Source organism: Corvus kubaryi, unplaced genomic scaffold (assembly GCF_017639235.1).
Source record: "Corvus kubaryi isolate FWS band 111438036 unplaced genomic scaffold, C.kubaryi_AGA036_p1.0 68, whole genome shotgun sequence".
NCBI lineage: Eukaryota > Metazoa > Chordata > Aves > Passeriformes > Corvidae > Corvus > Corvus kubaryi.
Genome location: NW_024582056.1, coordinates 9,764,600 through 9,786,903, shown reverse-complemented (window position 1 = coordinate 9,786,903; position 22,304 = coordinate 9,764,600). Strand labels below are relative to the sequence as shown.

The 22,304-nt window shown below is 41.7% G+C and overlaps 1 protein-coding gene across 1 annotated transcript in view; it reads left to right on the top strand.

Annotated features, from left to right (window-relative positions):
• Positions 1–20,845, top strand: part of ANKRD33B (ankyrin repeat domain 33B) — a 50,961-nt gene extending 30,116 nt beyond the window's left edge. The window contains exons 2-4 of the mRNA XM_042048776.1: positions 4,552–4,681; positions 10,726–10,866; positions 17,712–20,845. Coding sequence (XP_041904710.1) covers positions 4,552–4,681; positions 10,726–10,866; positions 17,712–18,562 — 1,122 coding nt within the window. The 3' untranslated portion in view covers positions 18,563–20,845. The remainder of the gene's footprint in view (positions 1–4,551; positions 4,682–10,725; positions 10,867–17,711) is intronic.
• Positions 20,846–22,304: the final 1,459 nt, after the last annotated feature.

The window sequence follows — 22,304 nt, the reverse complement described above, 5'->3', positions numbered from 1 at the left end:
AGTTGCCTGAAGAGATCTTTTAAAAAGCTAAATCAATTGCAAGCTGTATGTGATTTTCTCATTATTCAGCTTGAGTTCAGTATTGATCCTTGAGTATTTCTTGTGATCTCTATTATCTGTAATGATCTAGTGTACAAACAGCCTTACATCTGTAATTGTGTCATAATACCTGATTTGTAAAATTGTCTCCTGAGATATCCATGACCTCACTTAATCAGACAAGTTAATATGTCGTTAGCCAGCACAGCTGAGCAAAAGAGAGTTTATTTTCATAGTGGCAACACCATTCCAGTCTTACATGAAATCAAAGGCACAGGAAGAATTATCAGTTTAAACAGAATCAAAAGATTCACTCCTTGAGGAAGTTGTTGCAACATCTGATTAACTTCAGGTAGTCCCATGCCTGAAATGTTAATTTGTGTACTGTGAGAAGAAAATAAGAAAAGTAGTTATACTTTATTTAGCATATATGAAAAATAAGTAATTTATCTGAGGCTGTTTTGTCATATATTCTAAATATTGTTAATTTTGCTCTGTCACTTCAAAACAAAGAGGGACCTTTCAAAACTGTGCTAGTTGCCCAAAAATCAGATACATCATATACTACAGAAAAACTGTGGAAAAACTCTGTGAAATTCCAACTATTCCACAGAGGAAAGATAGAGCTGCCAACACCTGGAATTATTGTGGCTTCTACTTGGAAAAAAACCTGTTACTGAGCTGACTTTCAACTTCCCTTTCTGTGGAAAAATTACAGTAAATGTTAATGTAGTAGGTGTGATGGATGGCTCATGCTTTCTTGTTTGTCACACAGAGTCTGTGTGCAATATTTGAAAAATGAAATGGGATCTGTTGCAAACCTTGTTTCATATTTTACATCTCTTATGCACAGAGGATCTGTTTCATTGATCTGGGAGAATGAAGGGCAGCAATCCTGGCCACTGATCGGGAGAGAGCAAGTCAGATAACAGTATACTTGAAAAGCAGGGATACTGTGCTCGGGTGCTGTGATATATGTACAGTTATACTGTCTAATAATTGATGATTATTACTATATATTAATGGGAATAGTTTGGGGTTTTATTATTATTTGAAATAAGTGGTGTTTGAGGACATACAAAAGGGAAGAGAGGGGAAAGGATGCTGTTGAAGGAGAAAAGTCCTTTTAGGCAGAGGACATATTTAAGAATTATCAATCTTCCTTTCTCCAAAAGCCTTCACAAGTAGTGAATACTTCTGAGAATTGATCTTACTGATGAAAATAATGGTATGATTCAATTTAAAAAATACTTTTTTTCCCCATGTACACTGACCATTTCATAATTGCACTGTGACCTTTCATATGAGAAGCAGAATAACGCCTTTGGGAGAACATTAATGTCATCTCTCTTCTCAGGGTAACCAGATTGTTCAGGTTCAGTATTTGCTAACTAAAACTCATTTATTTTTAGGGTTTGAAAAGACATTAAGTGCACAGCTGTATTTTCCTGCAGACTGCTGTGATGCAGGCTACTGCCTTACTGATTGCTTCAAAAGGCAATTTGCTGGAGGCAATTTTGTATCAGTTATATTTATTAATTGAGACTGTTGAAGGAGTTTTTAATATATTATAGTATTTATTGGTATATGAACTTAAAGATTCCAGACTAATAACTCACTTTGATATTGACTGATTGCACATGCTGGCTGGTCTGTCTGTACTAGCTTTTAGCAAGAAGAATGTGGACAGGGCCAGAAAAGGATGCAAAGGAAAAAAAAAATAGGGAAAAAAAAGCAACCTGATAACACAAATTATCATTGTATCACTGAAAGAGGATTTGGGAAATAACCATCAAATCCAGAAGTTTATTGCAACTTTCACTGTAAAGCTGCAGCCTCCTGCACCCCATTTCAGTATCTGACTCATTTGGGAGGGTTATGCAAAGGAAAGCAGTCCCTTAGCAAGCAGTGTGTCTCACCCACCTGCCCACAGACATGTAACGGGTGAAAAAAACCCATCAGCTTTACGGAAGGGACTTGGTTTTATGTCCTCATGCCATTGCTCGTTTTGCTTCTCAACCAGGGTCATACACTCCACTGAATATCAGGTTCTCACACTCTTATCAGGCCCACTTCAGATTTGTAAAACCACCCTTCAAGGATGATTTTCCATGCTACTGCATCATGTAATCCCTCAGAGAGCTCCTACTCTCTGGTGCTTTTCTTTATCCTTAAGCAAGCAGTCTTTGATAACATCTTTGGAAAATAAACATCAGAAAATGTTGACACCTAAGTAATCCTTCTGGTTTGTAAACTCAGAACAGTGAGTGAGTTTGATTGATTTGAAGATAATTTGTGTCTCACATCTACTGAAATCAGTGCTAGATGCATTAGTTCCTATCTAATGGAGGTACCCACTAAAAGCAGAACAAAAGTCTCTGAAAACTGTAATGCAAAAACTCTTGCAAAACAAAAAAAGAACTAATGTTTTTTATTATTTTTTTACAGTATTGTAATATATCTTTACAATATTTTAACTTTACTCTTTTATAAAGAGAACAAAAAACCAAGCTTATTTTAAGCATCTAGTAACTATTTATAGAACAGAAAAATGTTGTGTGAGAATACACTGTGAAAATATCCTCCAGATACTGGGTGAAATAGTTTTCTTTTCATTACAGATGTCAGCTATTTTTAGTTATTCTTACAGCCTTTTTGAAACTATCACTCTCTTCAAAAATGCCATTTTTTTCAGTGAATAGAATCTCTCTTCTTATTGTCAAAAGGTTTTGTCTCCAAACAATTGCAAACTTAATTTTCTGCTATCATAAGTAACAGATATTTCACTGAATGACTGTGTAGAGTTTTAAATCTGCACAGCTTTTGGAGTTGTAAACATCCTGAACGTCAGGTGAAAAATTAAATTATTAAAGAACTGAAATAATGCTCAAGTCCTTACAAAGTGGACATTGACACATTTTTCTTAAAAGCTAAAAACGATTATATTACAGTAAAATTTGAATTAATCTGAACAATCCTACCAGGAAAGTACATGCGTTTAGTGAAAAAAAAAAAAGACAAAAATACATGACTTTTAGCAGAATCCTCTGTACAATTCCAATAGAAGGCTTTGAGGTATTACAGGTTCTTCACAAGGAAATGAAGATGCTCCTTATAGAGCAGTGGTAGGTGTTGCTTCATGCTGAGGGCAAGAGTGATTTGAGAACAAAAGAAGGCAGAGTAATTATTTTATTGAAAGATGCAATTGAGAAATAACCTACATAGCCTGTGAACAGCATAAAGAGTAGATATCACTCCTGTATCTCAGTGAAGCTGTTTGCTACCTCAGCCAACAGAACTGTCCAGAATAACAGTGAAATTATACTAATAACTAACTTGTTGTGAGGACAATAAATCAAAAGCCTCAGTTGTCATCTGGTGAACATTTCTGTCTTAGTAATGTCCATGGGAAAAAGAAATAAAGAGAATGTGTAGGCAAGAGAAAAATGATGGAGGAATCAGGGCAGGCCATTCTGTTTTCATAACCAGGTTCTCCTTGCAAGTCTTTCATGTGAGTGCATTTCAGGGAGGCAGGGTTACCAGGCAGTTTGAGATTTGTGTCTCTGCCCTTATCTTTTCGGCAGTCAGATGCTCATGCTGAGCTCAGGCAAACTGAGTAATGCGCTGGCAGCGAGGAGGGAGTGCAGGGAGTGCTGATTTATCTGTGCCAGCCCTCCTCTACACCCATCAGCCCCAGGCAGATGATCGAGGGCAGCCCAAGTAATCCTGAAGACCGGAGATAATGGCTTTAATCCTTGTGGTCAAGTGAGCAGCCAGGATTAAGTACTGTGGCTCCATTTAATTAATGGCAAGTGTATTTTGCTGTATTTTAGGGAAGCTATCAGTTTGCTGCTGTGGTGTGAAACACTATCTGGGTACCAAGCATAGTTACAAGGTTTACCTCCTGGCTTGGCTTCCTTCTGGAAATTTTACAGCCTCCAGCTGTCATAAAACACATTAAACAGGACCTCTAAAAGCAATTTAATTTTATTTATGATTATAAAAAAAGGAGGCCTAGTTCTAATGGGAAATCTGAATTATTTAAAGATAGCAACAGGCAGTATGAACAGAGCTCCAGCCTACCACTTCCCCTTCATGGAACAAGTAGTTGTTTTTCGGAGAATTAATATTCAGAGCAGGTCCAGTTCATCTTACCTGCTGGGTTCATTTTATTATATAATAAAATCAGATTTATTCTCATTTGGATTGAGAGTATATAGCCATAGAAGCACAAGCCATTTATAAACAGTTACTTTGCATGTAGCATAATATAATATCTACTCTCTTAGGTATTTCTGAGGAGTATCAAACATTGCTTGCCAAAGGGCAGAGATAAAAAGAAGTGTTTTGGATCTGAACATTGTGCCTGGAGCTAATCACTAGTTATAGTGATATCTTTTCAGTTCTTCTGTCTGGAAAAAAATATAAAATAAAAAAGCAGTCTAGCATGCTTCTTCAGTGCATTTTTTTCAGTCTGGGAATCCTAACTTTCATTTTATATTTTACTTACAGAATGGTCTTATTGTTGCCTGTTACCAAGGTTATGTGGATATTGTAATGGCCTTAGCACAATGCCCTCACCTTGATGTGAACTGGCAGGACAACGAAGGGAACACGGCTCTAATTACAGCTGCACAGGCAGGTAAGGCTCTCTGTATCACCTCTTCCATACACGCTCTTGGGAGGAGTGTGTGTTTTGGCTATTTTTTTTTTAGGATTTTTTTTTCAAATCCCTAAAAGAAATTATGTTGTGTAAAATAATCCTGGCCAAACCCACTCCCAAGTAAGTTTGTCATGATTTTCTTTGAACTGATTAATCTACAGTAGTATTTATCCAATAGATTAGGGCAGCAAAAGCAATACATTTTTAGTAGATGCTATTAATTATTTTAAATTAGAAATAAAGAAAATCTTATCCCAGGTGTGCAATATTATACTGCTTTGTTCCTTTAAACTGATTTTCTGAAGTTTGCTCTGGCAAGCAACAAATGAACACTGTGGACGTGCAATGTGCTGCATTAGTACTTTCCTCCCCTGCTTGCTGCACCTACCTCAGAGTGACTGTAGTAACTGATGACTGTAGGAAAACCTATCATCATTAAGAAATACCTTAGCTGCTAAAACATTCTTCACCCACTCCATAGTTAGAAAGCAAAAAAATCTCATCAGGATTTAGTGTTTGCCAATGATCCTTTTGTAGCAGCTGGTATCAACATCAACCATGTTATTCCTGACACAGGCAGGAGTGAGAGCAGGGTTTAGCACAAGGTTTTCTTTTATCCCAACCAGCATGGTAATATTCAGTGAACGAGTGTAACAGATCACTTAGATGTAAGAGAAACTCCCAGGAGAGTTCCTTATTCCTGGTGTTCAGTTAGAAAACAATAATTTGATTATTTCTTTTAAAACTGAAGGGCTGTGCTTTAATCTTTAAGGGAAGATTTAGCTTCCTCTAACAAGTGTTAACAAAGTGCGAATGCACGTAAATCAGGAAAAATTTCTCCAAGGAAGGATGCCATCACTTTGTAATCTAAAAGCTGTTCCAGGAGCTGCCTAGATCTGCATCTCTGGTTTCCTTTGCCTCCTTCAAGCACGCTCTGCAAAGGCAGTCACTTTACAAGGAAAGACACAGCTGGTCTTTATCATGTCTGCTGGCTGATGAAGAGTATGGGATGTTTGTGGGAGTTCATGGGACATAGTCCTCACTCCCAGGAATAAATTTCCATCAAGGAATATCAGTGGACATTACAAGCCATGTCTAAAGATTGGAGCAGTTAGGTTTTCATGTCAGTTTAGTAACAGTGCCACTGAACGTTCCCAGGTAGTGCCTAACCTTGCTTTGTGTTGTACCAAAAAGTGAACTCTGCTAAAGTTACTGCAAGATGGGTCTTGAATACTGAAGAAAGAATTGTGACCACAGTAGGCACACTCATAGCAAAGCCATGAGTACGAGTACAGTAGCTTTCCAAAGAAGGTAGAAAAGTCTCCAAAACACGAATCTGCTTTTATTTATCTGCCCTAATATAAATTTGGACTAAAAAAGTTTTAACACTGCCTCCTGCTTGACCTTTATAACTCATGATAATGAGCTGAGAATTAATCCAGCAGGCTGACATTGACTTGACACTCTCTGCCAGTACTTGCTATTGATCCCCAAAGCAACTGGAAATTACTGTAGTCAGCAGAAGCTTATACAAACCCCCAACAACTTGGATGTTTTCCCCTGCCTGTGCTAATCCTAAGCTACAGTGTTTACACCAGTTATTTAATTAATTATCACAAGATACTGGTGTAGTGTTAATAGAGATTACTGTGAGGTTAACATTGCAACCAGAGGAGCTACAGTGCTATGGATGCTGCTTAATTATTGCTGGATATTAAGTAGTAACACTGAGCAGTGTATCATAAAGACCTGAAAGCAGAGCTTATGCAAACTTGCCTTTAGTGGAGAATTTATTTGTTGGGGGGGGAGGTTTAACTTTAGGGTGTGAAAGTAATCACACTTTTACAAAATAAATTATTTTGAGATCACTGTTATTTATACCAAAACTATGGGTTTTCCTGTGGAAGGTCTAATATCAAATCCACATTATTTCAGTTATTTGTAAGGTAGTATTTGAAGGTCTCAGAAAGTGCTGCCATTTTTGTTAGGATCCACTGACCAGGTGGGCCAGGGATTGTGGGTTTGAGTCCCACCTGGGGTGCCAGAACTGATGCCTTGAAGCGTCTACCTGAAAACAGAGGCTAGACAAGATTAAGAGCATAAAAGCAGGTATTTATTTGAAAGGCCTTCAGTAGGAACACCTTGGGAGTCAAAAAGCCTCTGAGGGGCTACACCCAAGATGGCCACTGGGTCACGGGTTCTTAACACTTTTATAAGTTTGGTCCATTTACATATTGGGATTAATTCTCCAATTACAATTTCAGGCAATGAAGTAATTACCCCAAGTTTCCCCCCTCCCCCTGTTCAGAGGCTTTAGTTTACATATTTCAGGGCCTGGGACAACAAGGTGTCCTTGAAGTGCAAACCTGGAGAGGCTTTGTTATGTCTAACCAGCATGGGAGAACAGTAGCTAACAGGCTGTATGAAGTTTCAGAGTTACACACTAAGCAATATTGCAAGGACAATGCAGAAAAAAATGGGAGATTGATAGAAACAAGCAATTGAAATAAGATGTGGAAAGAAAGGGAGGAAGGAGAGTGACTTTAAAAAAAAATGGGAAAAGAAGGAAAATTACTTTTTTTTCTCAGTTCTCCTGCTGATGGGGACATAGCTACATCAGTGTATAGTAATTGGCATGCACTGGTGTTCAGAGGGAGTTGTATTTGCTTACAAAGTATAGATGTTTTACGTTACAGCCATCAGTTTGGGGCAAGGCTGTAGAGCTGGGAATACAAATTGGAAGTTATCCCAGTTACTGTTTATTAAGAAAGACATGAGAACACAAACACCTAAAACGCCCAGAGGAAAAAGCATTCTGGGTGTCCTTGGTTCCATCCAACTGTGAGAAAGCATTCACTAACCGCAGGCCAAACACAAGCATTTTGCAGGTACAATTCAGGACTGAAATGTTACTTGACAAAGCATCTTCCTTACTATGCAGCTTATACTTCTGCCTGTGTTACACAAATTATTAGGCAATATTGTCATCATTATAGGCCTTTCCTTTGTGGCAGCAATTAAGTGAATTAAGCTATTACAGACATCTGTGCTGATCTCTATATATGGCTTGCAGGGAGAAGTGTACCCTTAGCATGCCAGTTCTGGTAGGATATAGAGCTGGCTTACAAACAGCAAGAGCCTGTTTGAATTCAGTATAACCAAACTGGCTGAGTCCAGGCTCGTTTATTTTAGAGATGCATACAGCTTGCACAGCAGACTTTGCATCACAGGAGACTCACTCAATTAGGTACAGGCTGCTTGTTCTCCCAGACACAGGAGAACCAAAGCAAACTTTATGGCCTTAAATCAAAAGTGTATGACAGGGTTTGAACTATAACTTGGCAGCTCTGAATTTTGCTTTGCATTTGATATCTGTTTGAACTGGAAATCTGAAACAAACCTCAGAGCACAGAATATCCTCCAGATTAAAATTGCAGTGGTTTTCAGGAATCCCTGAGACACAAAACTTCTGGGAATCACAAACTTTAAATTTTCTTTCTTATTTTACTGCTGATAATTTTTTTGGTCTCATTTGAGGCCTTTTCTAGTCCCCTGGAGAGTTTTGGTTAAGCAAGATTTTCAGGATTAATTCAGGATCACCCCAGATTTGCAAAACATCTCTTACTGTAATTATACTTTAGGCAAAGGAAAGAACATCTTTAGTGATGTAATAACTCCTGAAAAATCTTCCGTCTTATTATTTCTAGTTGTTTCAGTTTGCCTCTGCTTTTTGTGGTCAAAAAGCAGTATTTCAACTGTTCCGAAGCCTTCATGAAGACACATGCTCTACATCACTGAAACAGAGAGTGTCCTGCAAAACAATTTGGGCACAAAGATTCTCCCAGTAGCAACTGATTCCTTGCTAGGATTTGATTTTATGCCAAAAAATCAGCAAAGCTGAAGCCTCTGTATTGAGTAAGCTGGACCAGGTCACTTGATCCTGCCCTGAACCCAGTTCACTTTGGCTTTGTTCAGCTTGTTATGGTTTGCTGAATTTTTATATTTCATTCTCATTGGATTGCTCAAGGTACAGGGAGCTATTTATTTGGTTTTCTCTGACTTGGGAGTTGCTCGTCTGAGCTGCACTATCTCTACATTTGCTCAGGTTTCATGAGAGTCTCCAGTTATGCAGAAAGGTAACAGTCAAAAAAATTATAGGAGAGAAAGTAAACCTGCAACACATCTTAAATTAATTGGTAAAGACTTTCTTAGCCTGCTTTTCAAAGTGAATGGAGGACTGTGTTGGTACAAAGTGGCTGCTGATGAAATCGACACCAGATGTGACGCTATAGACTTTTAAATTGTCCTGTATGAATTATAATCTGCTTCAGTAACATTTCTAGATGAATTTGAATGGCATGCATTACAGAATAGTCAGCTGGACTGCAGAGTGAGATGAGAGAATACTTTTACATCTCCTACTAATTAAATTGTGATTGTTGCAGCTGCCTGACAGACGGCATTATTTTATAGAGCATCAAAGCATCATAAAATGATTGACAAGTGGAGGGAAAACTGTTTTGAATGAGTCATTATGGCACTAGCTATTCGTCTGATAGTCCAATTATAAAGATTTGATGTCTTAATTGGTCTTCCAACCATTTAGCTAGAGATGTGTTCAGCTCCTCAGTATAGCCTTGCAGACACCAGTTATCCTGGCATACAAGGCACATGAATGGCAACAACAGTTGCTTTTAGAAACAGAACTTAAATAATTCATTTTACTACCAAAACTGAACATCAGTTCCATTTTCCAACTGCAGGAGAGTAGACAAGTGGCTTTACACTGTCAGATGGAAAAATAAAAATGTGAGATCCTACACAAAATATTCCTTTCTCTTGTATCAGGCCTGACATGGTTCATTAGCATTATTGGCTGGAATAACTGTGTGCAATCATCACTTTTTAATGAAGCACCATGATTCTAAGGCTCAAATTTACCAGAGGAGGGGAAAAGCTGAACCTTTGCAGTCAGTTCCCCCAGTGACGTGTCTTGGTTTGAGACAAATTGGGAGGAAACATCTGAAATGAACGTGTCCTTGAATAGAAGGCAGGTTTCAGCAGCACCTCCCTCACCCAGGTTCAGAAAGAATCTCTGGAGGAAAGTGAAAAAACCTGTTTATTTAACAAGCAAGGTGCGCTCAGGTACAATGGGGAAAAAATGAATAATGTTAGATAATAAAACCTTTCGCTGTGAAGAAGACCTGGTAGATTCAGAGTCCTTTCTGTAGGTGTGGCTCTGCTCTCTCTGGAGCTGGGGCGTGTCGTGGGCCCCTCCGGGCTGCGGTGTGGGGCCTCCCGGTGATGGTGTTCCGGACCGGAGCAAAGCTGAACAGTTCCAGTTTGAGAAGAAGCCACAGTCCCAGGAAAACTCCTGCCTCAGCTAATGAACGAGAAGCTAGCTAAAAAGCAAGAGAATACAACTCTCTTCCCTGCTGCAGAGCCGAGCGCTGGGGACAGAGCGCGAGGGAGTTATCTGTGTTTTTGAACACAGCTGCCAAAGGAATTCCACCACCTTTCCCCCCCATTTCTTGGATCTGGCTTAAAGGCACAGAAAGGCACAGGATTCATGTCTGGGCAATAAGCAGGCAATAGAGGATCCAGCATCATAAAGTCACCCCAAAACAAGATGGAACTTCCTTCCATAAGCTGTAGGGATTCCCTTTGCAGTGCTACTCACTGAGTCAAGAAACTGGGGCCTCTTGCAACCTCAGAGTGACTACCTCTGGTCTTCAATTATTCCCTTACCTTAAACTGACTTTTCAGAAAGGAGAGCAACTTGAGAGAAGGTGGGAACCCATGTTTTCCACCTCCTATCCCAGCATTCTGGTCACAAGTCAGGGCCACTTAACCCTAAGGCTGATGACTGCAATGAGTGGAAGAGGACACTAAGAAAAGAGATCTTATTAATTATCTGCATTTTCCATTTATCAGACCTGCAGGAGTAAATTTTTGGTTTATCCTTGAAACAGAACCTTCATTCTGTGACATATTGTTTTTCTGTTTCTTTTGTTTCTTTAAAGGGCACATAACCATTACAAATTATTTATTGAACTATTTTCCCGGGCTTGATATTGAGAAGAGGAATGCGTTTGGATTCACAGCACTGATGAAATCTGCAATGCAGGGCCGAACGGAATGTGTGAAAGCCTTGGTGATGGCAGGTATACAAAGTGTTTTGCTTCTTCTTTATCATCATCTAACTAAATCCTAACAACTACCAAGAAGAAAACTGGCTCTGCTTCCTCTGAGAACTGTAGTACAGCCTTCCCTGGAAATGGGTGCAGCTTTTAAATAAGCCATAGTCAAGGCAGTGAAGGCACATTCTGGGGGAGCACTCAGTTTGCCTGTACAAACTCACCCAGGAGCTTTCCTAGAACTCTCAGGGTGAGACTGATTGTCCCCAGGAGAGTTTGGGGAGCAGGATCATCAAAATTTGTAGAACAGAATTTAATGAAATCCATGACAGAGGTGGGAAAGGCTCACAGGGCTCTTGCTGTCAGCTCTGTGTGTGACAGTGCAAGGGTGGGACCAGAGCCAGACCTCCACTTCTGCCTCAAACTGTGGCAGGGACTGGAAAGCTTTGGGGTCTCAGGCTCCTGTCAGGAGAGTTGGGTGTAGGGGCCATATCCCACAGGGAACATTGGTGGGAAATTTGGTGACTTAGGATTTTTTTAATACCTCTATAGCTCTGAGTTTGGTCTCCAGGTTTATGGGCAACAGGGCACCAGCAGGTCTGTCTCTGCTGCAAGGAGGGAGCTGAGGCACAGGGAGTGAGCAGGTCTCTGAGAACAGGAATTATGTTTCTCGCTCTTGGCTCTTGTCTGCAGTTGAGTTCCCAGCTGTATTGCATTGCAAGTGAAAGGGTCCTGGAGAGAAGACTCAGAAGACCTCTTGAGGGGCAGCAGCCTCTACAAGAGCAGTCCTAACATACAGCATATTTCAGCCACAATATTGCATGGGTTTTTTTATATGAAGTAACTGGTATATAAACTGGTAGATAATAATTAAATATCTAGCTTATATTAGTATATATTCTTGTTTTTCAGTTGCAAATCTATGACACGAATTAAATATTATGGAAATAATAACAAATGGAATGTGAGTATTGTTAGTGTCTAGATCAAGCGTCCTACAGGTCCATTTCATTGAGGAAGATCTTGAATAAGGAGTTCATTTCAGTGATTTTGCTGTCACAAGAGTCTAACCCCTCATAATCAGAATATTTTAAGTCACAGGCTTTTATCAAGCCTAGTGATATTACTATCCTTCATTTCATAATATCCAGTTTCTAGACAGATATGATAGTATTTCTGTGTCATTGATATGACACAGAAAACATGATGTGGTAACTGGTGTGTTATTTTCTGCTAGGTTCTGTAGCCTCTTACACTGGAACAAAGGCTTAGGAATTGGATCATTCATTTTATGTTAAATTTTTATGACAAAAAATTATGAAACTGTTGTCAGAGCTCAAACACTGCTAGAAGCAGATGCACTTTCTGGACTCACACATACTTCATGCAGATGCTAGTTCAGAATTTTCCATTGTGTGTTATAAATCATCACTTAAAATGAAGCTCCAATCCTATGATTTTCTGACTTGTCAAATTGGTCTTACGGTGTCATGACCTATTATTATCACTAGAGATCTGAGGGAAGCCCATTCGTTCTGTTTGGGTCACTAGAAGTTGTTTCACAACCTTTCAGCTATGTAAATAACTCAGTACTTGTTATTCTGATTCTTATACAAAAAGTATCAATATCAAAGTTCACTGCTTTGGTTGCTGCCTCTGGCATCTGAACAGCCACTTCTTGTTTCGATGGTTCATAAGAAAACAGAATATTGGGGAGAACAAACCTTTGGCCAGCCAGAAAATGGCTTTCTTAGCCTCCATCTTGAGTTTGCCTACAGAAAGTTTTATCAGCCTGTTTTTGCATCAGAGGTACTGAGGATACCAAAGATCATCCACTGACTAAAGATCTGTAGAGTTAATATACTTTTGATTTTCTAAATTCAAGTTTCGGTGAGTACTTGCAGATCCTCACATTTTCAGCTGAAAATAGGGGCCACGAAGGAAGTGCGGTAAATTGCGTGCCCCCATTTTAATATCTGAGTACTTTTGAGCACTGCACAATCTGGTGACATGGAGGGAGGGCAGGAGGGAAATGCTCATTCAGAATGGATTTAGAAGTAGTTTGAGACTTACGGGACACTGAGTGGCTGCTGACAATGAAGTGCTAGTGTGCTGAAGAAGGTAAAAGAAGCTGTTATTAAAAGATTTGGTGAGAAAATCAATTTGACAAACAAACCAGCAAAATTCTATATCAAAATATAAAAATGTATGGCAACATAGAAGGGAAACACCCATAGTCAGCTGTGGGTCTACTTGCACAGCTACAAAGCAGTTTATGTGCGTTTAGAAAAGAGTTACAGCCAGGAGGTTTTTAAACCCAGTATCCGTTCAGTGGCTTGGGTAAGACCTCTACTGATGGCCAGCTACTTATGGCAATGCAGGAGGTCAGTAAAGCAAAATAACTCACCTTCCTAGCTGCCTTAGCATGGTTTTAGCACAGTCAGATGGGGAAAGAGGTAACAGCAATGTGTGACAGATGGTCGGAGCTGGATTGCCAGTGACTGCTCTTTCTGAAATTTGAGTTCCTGGAGGGGGCCAAGGTCAATCACTACAAGATTAAGGCACTCTGAGACACTTGGCCATAATGTTGCTCTTTCAGAGGGAGTCTTTGGAACATGCGAATTTGCTATTCGTGAGTGCACAGCGGGTGAAGGGTGGGCCCGGTCTCCCACCGGCAGTTTGTCACAGGCTGCTGCGCTGCCAGCACCGCGCCACTGCCAGCGCTCATCAGGAGAGCCAGCCAGAAATGCTGGTTGTTATTCACGTGTCAAGCCCTGCTGTAATCTCCAGTGTAAACTCAGTGCTGCTTTAGTAGCGCTCTTGGAGTGGCCCTGGATCTGGAGACTGGGCTTTAAACACTGGGCTGGTAACAGAGCCTGAGCCACCTCAGCCCCTGCCTTTAAACTCAAGATGCCAGTTCTGCATCTCAAAAGGACATGAAGTCTTAATAAAATAGGATATTTATATCCTAAAGGAGCATGTGTATTCAAACTAACTGTGCTGAAAATGATGTTCAGGGCAACTTTTAGGAAAAGCAAGGCAAGTACAGCATTCCTGAAAGAAAACTTGTAGGCTATACTTACACTGAAATGACAATTGGTTCCGTAAGACTGCTATCACGTTTACAAAGGGACATGACTACTCGTGTCTGTTCCAGATAAGGCATTCTGCTGAATGACAAGTTTGTTCAGGAATGTCTCCTGATTTGTGCAGAAAATCAATAAAACTATGGTAAATCATGCCTTAGAAGAGATTTTGTGATACAAGGTACAAAGTCAGCATCGATTTCTGTTAAAAGATTGGGATTTCAATACTCTGTAGTATTGTTTTCTGAGATAAAGTTTCCAAAACACCTGGGGACTCATCTGTCAGAAGGAGTGGGCTTCTCCTCAAAGGGAAGTGAGCCAAGGGTGACAGGAAGGCCTCAGCACCAGCCTCATCAACAAAGGCGGTCCTTTAAGGAACATGGCAGGGCTGGTGAGAACAACCTGGATCAGCCAGCACCACAGGGATTGCCAGGCAAGTCCATGATGATAAGGACAAGCCCATAGAGACAAGGTGGATCTGAGGTCAAACACAAAATTAACTCTGTGGGTCAGGGTCCAAACCAGGAGGGCACATGGCCAGGTACAGGCACAGCCCAGACAAGGACCAGAGCTGAGTGCAGCCCCCAAGCAAAGGTGGGGAGCCCCCAGTGAGCACTTTCTCACACTGTTCTTTTTGAACTACTCTGCTCCAAGGTCTCACAGTTGCACCATAGCAGAACTGGACTGACTTTTTCTTGAGGATAGTGCTAAGCAGCTGTCTGTACCTCTTGCTTGCTTACAAACTGAGAATTAAATATGGTGTTTGAAGACAATTCCTTTAGCTGCTGTTCTTCCTGTATTAATTCCTTGCCTGTTATATGTACACCAAGGAAACAACTTCCACACAGTTTGCCACAGTCACAGTCAGCTCTTGTGGGAAGGAGTTCAGACCGAGGCAAGGGTTAAGAAGGGACCAGGGAAAGATGGGACAGATTCAAGAGTAGGAAGCTTTGACAAACAAACCAGCAAAATTCTATATCAAAATATAAAAATGTATGGCAACATAGAGGGGAAACACCCATAGTCAGCCGTGGGTCTACTTGCACAGCTACAAAGCAGTTATGTGCTTTGTGAGATGGGACAGATTCAAGGGTAGGAAGCTTGGGTAGGGAAGTTCAAAAACAAGTTAGTGAAGCAGGAGGTCGTGTGTTTGTACATCTTATTCCCTCCCCTCACTGATTTATCTGTAACTTCTGCAGTCATGAACTTCATCAAACCCTTCTGCCTTTTAGACCTTGAAATCCTTTCTTCAAATCCACAGCTGGTGAACTCTTTGATTTGATTGACTCTTCCTCCTCTTTGGCTCCTTTCTGCCTTCCAATCTGGGCGCCATGCTTGACTCCCTGCAGTGCCCTGGTGCTCTCTCTGAGTGGTCCTTTCTGCAAATTTCACTTAAATTACACTTAAACTGTGATCAGCAATATTGCTTAGGGTGTCTCCTTCCACATCCATTCTTGTTCTGTATCTCCAGCATCCTTTTTAGGGATTTTCTCAAAGACTTAGGAATTAACTTAATAGAGTTAAAATTGAGGGTTTTATCACTTTCCCTGTGCTCTCTTTTTCCCTTTATTTTCCTGTAATGACAAAACATCCTTGTGGGAAAGGGTATACTGAACCCATTACAAACTGGTTTGTGGTTGCCTTTCCTTATTTTGAGTACTCCTAATTCTAGTTTGAAATGCTGTCTCCAAGGTAATCCACCCTGAAAAAAAATTATCATGGTATTCTCTGGCCTTTTCCTCAGGTCTCTGGACATCTCCTTGCAAAGCAATGGGACAGACTGTCGCTTTTGTGACAAAATCTGTGTAGGTCAGTTTTGTGTTTGCTGTTTGAAAATGGTCCTTCATCTGGTAAAGAAGCCCTTCAATAAATTCAAAAAGCCCTTTAAACTCTTTCAAGAAACCCAGAAAATATCTGCAGGGCCAAAGATATGAGTAAACCATGACTGAACATTGCAGAGCTCAGTATGTTGAAGGCAGCTGGGCAAAGAGCCCGTGCCTGTCACAGGGAGCATGGCGCAGACCTGCTGAACAGTCTGCAGACTGGAGCATGCAAAGCTCCCTCTGAGATCTGTCAGAGTTCAAAGGCAGGATATAAAACAAAGGATTTTCAGCTTAAGAACTTGTCTGCCTGACACCAGAGTTTTCACTCATTCTATTGATTTCATTCATTCACCTTCATACCCATATACTGTAAAACATCAAGATGTGTGTGCCCAGGTGGTGTGCCCAGCATCACTTGGATGCGAAGCACAGGATGTGGTGCCAATTATCAAGTCCTTGACACATCTCTGAGATTGTATTTAATTGGTGCCATCAAGCCAGTTTTTGGACAGGTCTTTTGTATCCTTTAGCGCTCACCAGCTGTAATCTGTTGGGTTTTTCCAACAGTATCCTGCTAACTTCAGCTTCCAAAACCACTTGCTGCTGCTCATTGTTCTGCAGCAATTCTTCACAGGTGCACTCTGAATTGAGCTTTCTCTGTGAGCAGGGCTGGGCACATGCCACCCTCATTGACAAATGCCCACAGTCCCACTCTAATATCATGGGAGGACTTCCCTGCAGTTTTCTGGTTGCCAAGGGATGTGGATATGGTACTAAAGAAGTTGTAAAGGAAACCATAGAGCAGACTAGGATGCCTGCTTCTCCTGATGCTCTTGTATTCTCTCTTCAAGCATCCAAGTGCCCTGGAGGAGGAGTGTAACTCCACTTGAAAACAAAAGAGTGAAGAACAAGGGCAAAAGCCAACAGGTCTTATAGGAAGGTGGAGAGATCAAAAGGAATGCAAAGATGGAAAAGGATGCAGATATATAAGAAAAAAAAAAGAATGGTGATGGGGAAAGACATAAGAATTGGAAGGATAAAGATTATAAATTGGCAATGGGAGGAGGATAGGCCACTAGAAACAATTTCCTTCCAGGACATAACACTTCAAATGTCTAAGCCTCTGCTGTGTAGCCTGTATCCCAGCTGCCTCTTACGACTGGTCTACTTGGCAATAGCAGAGTGTTTTGGCTAACAATTACTTCATTTTCTTAGGGCTGGTAATCTCAGGTAGATGAGAACAGCTGCTCTGGGCTCAGACTGAAGGTCTATCTCACCCATTATCCACTCTCTGATATTTATGGAAACTTTCCTTATATTTGATCACCCTTGTTACCATCCTCTCAACATTTCCTAATTCTACAGGGTCCTTTTAGACGTAAGAGAGCATGAATTGCACATTTGTTGTTTTGTTTATTTCCCCCTTTTTTGCTTTCTATTTTTTTCCATTTTTAATGCTTTTTAAGAAATTCATTATATTTTATTGGCTGTTCTTACCCCTAATGAGCAGTGAGTGGATATTTTCATGGAACTTCCGATCATTAACCTTTCTTCCAAGTGGCAGTGACTGTTACAAAGTCCACTATTTTATATGGGGAGAATTGTTTCTTTCCATATCTGTAACTCTTTTCCTGTGAGCTCAAGGGAATGAATATTAAAATGTCAGTCCAGATTAAATGCAGGGAAAGTTAATTTTTTCATTATTTGTAACTTAAAGAGAATTTCATATATAAGTCTTAATGTATTTTACCTTGTTTTAAATAAATAAGGAGTTCAGAAAGTCAGGAACGTGATCTGTCCTTAATTCCATGTTTATTTTGACACAAATATTATTGTGTATTTATGTTGTATTGCAGGGGTCTGCTGGACTCACCTCTGATCACAGCAACAGGAGTGTAGGTGGTTTAATTAATTAACACTAATTGTTTTTCTTTTTTTTTTTTTTTTTTTTTTTTTTTTTGAGGGGCAAATGTTCATGCAACTGACCCAAGCCGTGGACTGACTTCATGGGAATGGGCTTGTTTCACAGGAAGATCAGAGTCTGCCTTGGTCATGCAGAAGCTGATGGACAGGCCATGCCCAGAACAGTTTTCTGATCAATATAAACCAGAATGGCCAAAAATGAAGGAATTTCTTGCCAAGGCTGCAGAGCCAAAAAGCTGTTTGCAGAAGGTTTCTGAGTGTGTAAGGGCAGCTGTCTCATTCCGATCTTTCTATGGCCCAGAAGAGGACGGAGTCCTTGACTACATGGTGAAGGTGACAACAAGCTTGGGAAGTCCCTTCATTGCTCTGGCATGCCAGACTGTGTGCCCAGGCAGCCCACCTTGTGTGGGGAAACGCAGACTGGCAGTGCAGGAAATCCTTAGGAAGCAGAGAGCAGAGGAGATCCGATTTCACGACAAAGATCACATCAGCAGCTATGAGAAGCTCTTTCAGAACTCCAAAGTCACAGTGATCCCCAAGAAGAAGGAGCGTCGAGCCAGCCTGCAGCCCATCAGCATTTCAATGTCCCAAGTGAACGCAGTAGCCACGAGGAAAACAAGCCTCCTGCCGCTCCATCTGCTTCGACGGAGCAGTGTCCGGCCGGGATTTGTCATCCCCAAAGTCCGTGTCAGCAAGGCTCCCCCACCCACCTTCCAGCCAGAAAAGGCCAGAAGGAGGAGCAGTGCAAAGGATGACCCCTATCTGCAGATTCCCAAATGGAGATACAAGGAGCTAAAAGAGGAGCGGAGGAAGGCAGAGGAACAGGAGAAGAATAGAGCAGCAGAGGCTCAAAAGCCGAGGCAGGTGTCTCCTGCCCAAAGCAGGACCTGATTTAAAGGCAGTTGCTGAGAAGGTTCTTGAGCCACTGAGTCTTGTTATCCTAGCAAGGTAACAGACTGACTGCCTTCGTGCATGCCCACTGCTCATGGAGCTGGAATACTGAGCCATGGCCTTTAAGGAGCAGAAATACAGCAAGGGCTATGCCACAGCATGTCTGATGGTGGAGCAGGAAGGTATTTTGAGGTGGAAGACTTACTAAGCTTACCTGTCTGCTGTTGACAGGAAGTTCTAAGTGGTGCAGTCCTCTTGTGGATTCCTGTTTTTCCAGCTCCAGGTGAATGACTGAGAAAGAGCTTGCAAAACATGTGTGTGAAAGGATTGTATTTTGTGTTTGTTCATTTTGTAATGGACCAAATTAAGGAGCTGTGGTTTTGACACTAGACATTCCTCCCTCTCGTTCCTTAGGTAGACATATTGCAAAGGTTTATAGTAATAATTTAAAATTGATCATAGTGTTGGTTGGCAGTGAAAATCCAGGTCTACAATTGTTTTGGATATTCTAAGCACTTTATTTCTATTCCAGTAAACGGATTTTAAGTACAGGTATTAAACTCTACAGGTCTATACAGTCTATATGGATGCAGTTCTTAATGCTGTTGTTTGCTCTGCTGAATCTAAAAAGGGCTTAATATGAAATATCTCTGCAGTTGAGGTATTCACATCTTCTGCAAGTATAAATCATGTGCAGGGACTGATTTCTTTGAAGAAATAGAAAAGATGAGATAATTTTTGATTGCCACCATCACCTAAGATTTGCCTCCCCCACTAGATTTCCCTTTATTCATTGTCTGTTGTCTCCTCTTTAGTCTCAGGGAAGCTTTTGTCATTGCTTTTGACTGTGAAATAAGGGAGATGGGTGAAGCACAGTGGATATTTTTTAGGTTGATATTTATTTTTTAAAAACTCACCAGGTTTATTGTGAGGCTTTCCAGATTATAGACAGGACAAGAATATTATGCAGCTTTCAGAGGTGTCAAATCCAGCTATATGCTGGCAATACCCAGTCAGAGATGCAGTACTAGGCAGCTCAGCCACTGATGCGACCAGATGTCCCTGCAAGCTTTGGTACTACACCTCTGGGTGCCCGAAGAGGGCAGTACCTCACCCCTCTGTCCCTACACGGGGAGAAAACCTTCCCTAGTGTCGAAGTACATCTCCAAGTGGCAGTTCCCACGGGTTGCTGCAGGTTCCTGTGCTCCACATTAAAGCTTCCTCTGGTTGTACCAGCAGTCAGCCTGAACAGCAAGCCAAGCCCTGGCAAATTCTGATAAGGAAGGGCTGTAAACCTGCTGCTTGCTGAAGAAAGACCACACTCATAGAAGTAGAGGTCCAAGGCAAACAGCACAGAGCCCATGCTCAGGATAAGGTTTTGCTCAGGCTTTGCCCACATTTGAACTGAAATGTGCTGCAGTGTGTCCTCCTGAAGGTGTTGCTGTACTGGAGCCCAGGCAGACCCCACCTGCTGCTGTCACCATCTTCTCCCCTCAATTAAAGAGAGGGGAAACTTTTCCATCCTTTAGTCCCAGAGCACAAAGGCTGGCCACAGTCTCACTGAATTTGTAATGAAACTGTGCATGTCATGGGAGAAATAAATTCAGTCGATTGAAAAGTAGCACCCAAGTCAGCACTGCCAGCTCCTGTCTCCGGGGTCTGACAGAGGTTAGGACAGATGTGTGAAACAGGGGTTTTTCCACACAGCCTGTTCTTTGTACTTCTGTGCTGGCCAGACTGCATTGCCAGGTAGCCTCCTAGGTCAGAGCTGGAGGAATATGCACCTGCTAATACACCTGCCTAGTCCTGGGAATATGAAGAAGGTTTTAACCCTCAAGTGCATCAGTGCTGCGCAATTCATAGGCACCAATGTTGTAATGGCTTTGGAGCGGCCAGAATACAAGCTGAACTCGTTTCTTTGGAAAGCAGGAAGACAATCTTTTGGCTGTCTGTGGCAAAGGTATTAGGATAGATTTCAGACTGGTACACTGGATTGAATGGTTTAACTTAATTTTTGTTTACTGCCAACCCCGGGTTTTGAAGATTTAGCACTCAGATTTGGTATCTGAAAAGCAACCTGTGCTGCAGCTGAGCACTTGAATTTGCACTTTCAGTACCACCTGCAAGAGACCGACAATTGACAGGTGCTCTCAGGGATTAACGTACAGAATGCTAGAATTAGGGGCTGGAAATTAAGCCTATTTTCTAATCCTTTGTACTTTACTGTGTTTATGTGCAAAAATGTGATATTTCCATTAAAAGAGGCACAAGCTGTTAAACCTATTTGGCACCCTCATTCTTCACAGGGGTTTGGGGATGCTGCCTTTGACTTTCCAGTAGATCTAAAAGCCTATTCACTTTCACCAAAGGACTCATCAACACCACCTGAAAGAAGTTTGGTTTCCCTGGAAGGAGTTATTGTGAGTTAAGTTCCACTCCTTGTGATTTTTTTTCCCTAGGAGTGAAGGAAAACCGCTACATTTGTTCCCCAGCAGGTTTTGGCTGGTCATCTCGCTGGAGAGAGAAGTCATTGCTTTGCTGGCCTGTGTCCATGTTGCTCTGCTGCAAGCTGGTGGTCTCCCAGTATCCTTGCAGACAGTGTGACTCCATTTTGGGCATCTGTGTAAAGCTTTACACTTGCTAGTTTTGGAAGTGGAGGCCACAGGTGTCTGTGTCCTCATTGTCTTCCTCCCCTGCTGCCTCACTGCCCCCCAGCTGTCTTCTCCTCTTCATCACTGTCCTTACCCTAAAGGCTGCACCCCTCACTTGCTGTTTATGTTGCCTGTCTGAAGGTTGTAGTGGGCAAAGCTCCCACGAAACACTTCCTGAAACCTGTGGCAAACAGACCACAGTGGAGGAGGAGGAGGCACACCTGGCTTGCTTTCAGCCATCTGCCCCCTGAGCTGCTGCTGCTGAGGACGATTTGACTTCTGTTGGATTTCAGCACAAATAGAGTGGTTTGGTCTGTGTTTTGTTGTGGATTTTTTTCCCAAGAGACCCACAACTATGAAATCTCAGGCAATACTGGCTGCACTTCAGGTTGCTCCTGGTCACTCAAGCAGCACAGTTTACCTCCTAAAACAGAGCAAGCAAACCCTTGGCAGCACCTCCTGGCAGCTAGGGCCCCTGAGGGAAGGCAGAGGTGCCACTGCAGAAAGATGCTCCTTGGAGGGAAAAGGGACATTTATTCCTAGGGCAGAGGAAGGTTTTCTACCTGCCTTCAGTGCCAGGCTGCAGTCAGGCACATTGGTGGGAAGAATGTTCCGGAGTGTGGTAGCTGGAGTAGGGACTGTGTCTATTGTCACAGCCACTGTGCGTCTTGGTACACCGGGAGCACCTCACCACGATGCTCCCAGGAAGCTCCCAGCCCCAGGGGCTGACTGAACTGCAGTAACTGCACTAACAGGGATTTAATACAGTGACAGTGGGAGGTGAAAGTCCAACTGCTTCACAACATTCTCTAAGATTATGTTGTGCTCTCATCTCTGGTGAGGAAGAGCTTCACCATGGGGGTCCCCAGTAGCCTTCCTCCCGGAAGGCACCATCTTCCCCATCGCCCAGTACCAGCCACTGTGCTGGGCATCATCCAAATAAGGAAAAAAACAAAAAGGTATTCATAGATACCTCCAAAGGTATCACAGGCTGTCACAGTGTTAGAAAAGAAGCCTGAAAAATGAGAAGGGCCAGCTCATCTTGTTTTGGAGAACAGGAATTTTCTTCTGTCTGAAGAATTCCTATGTAC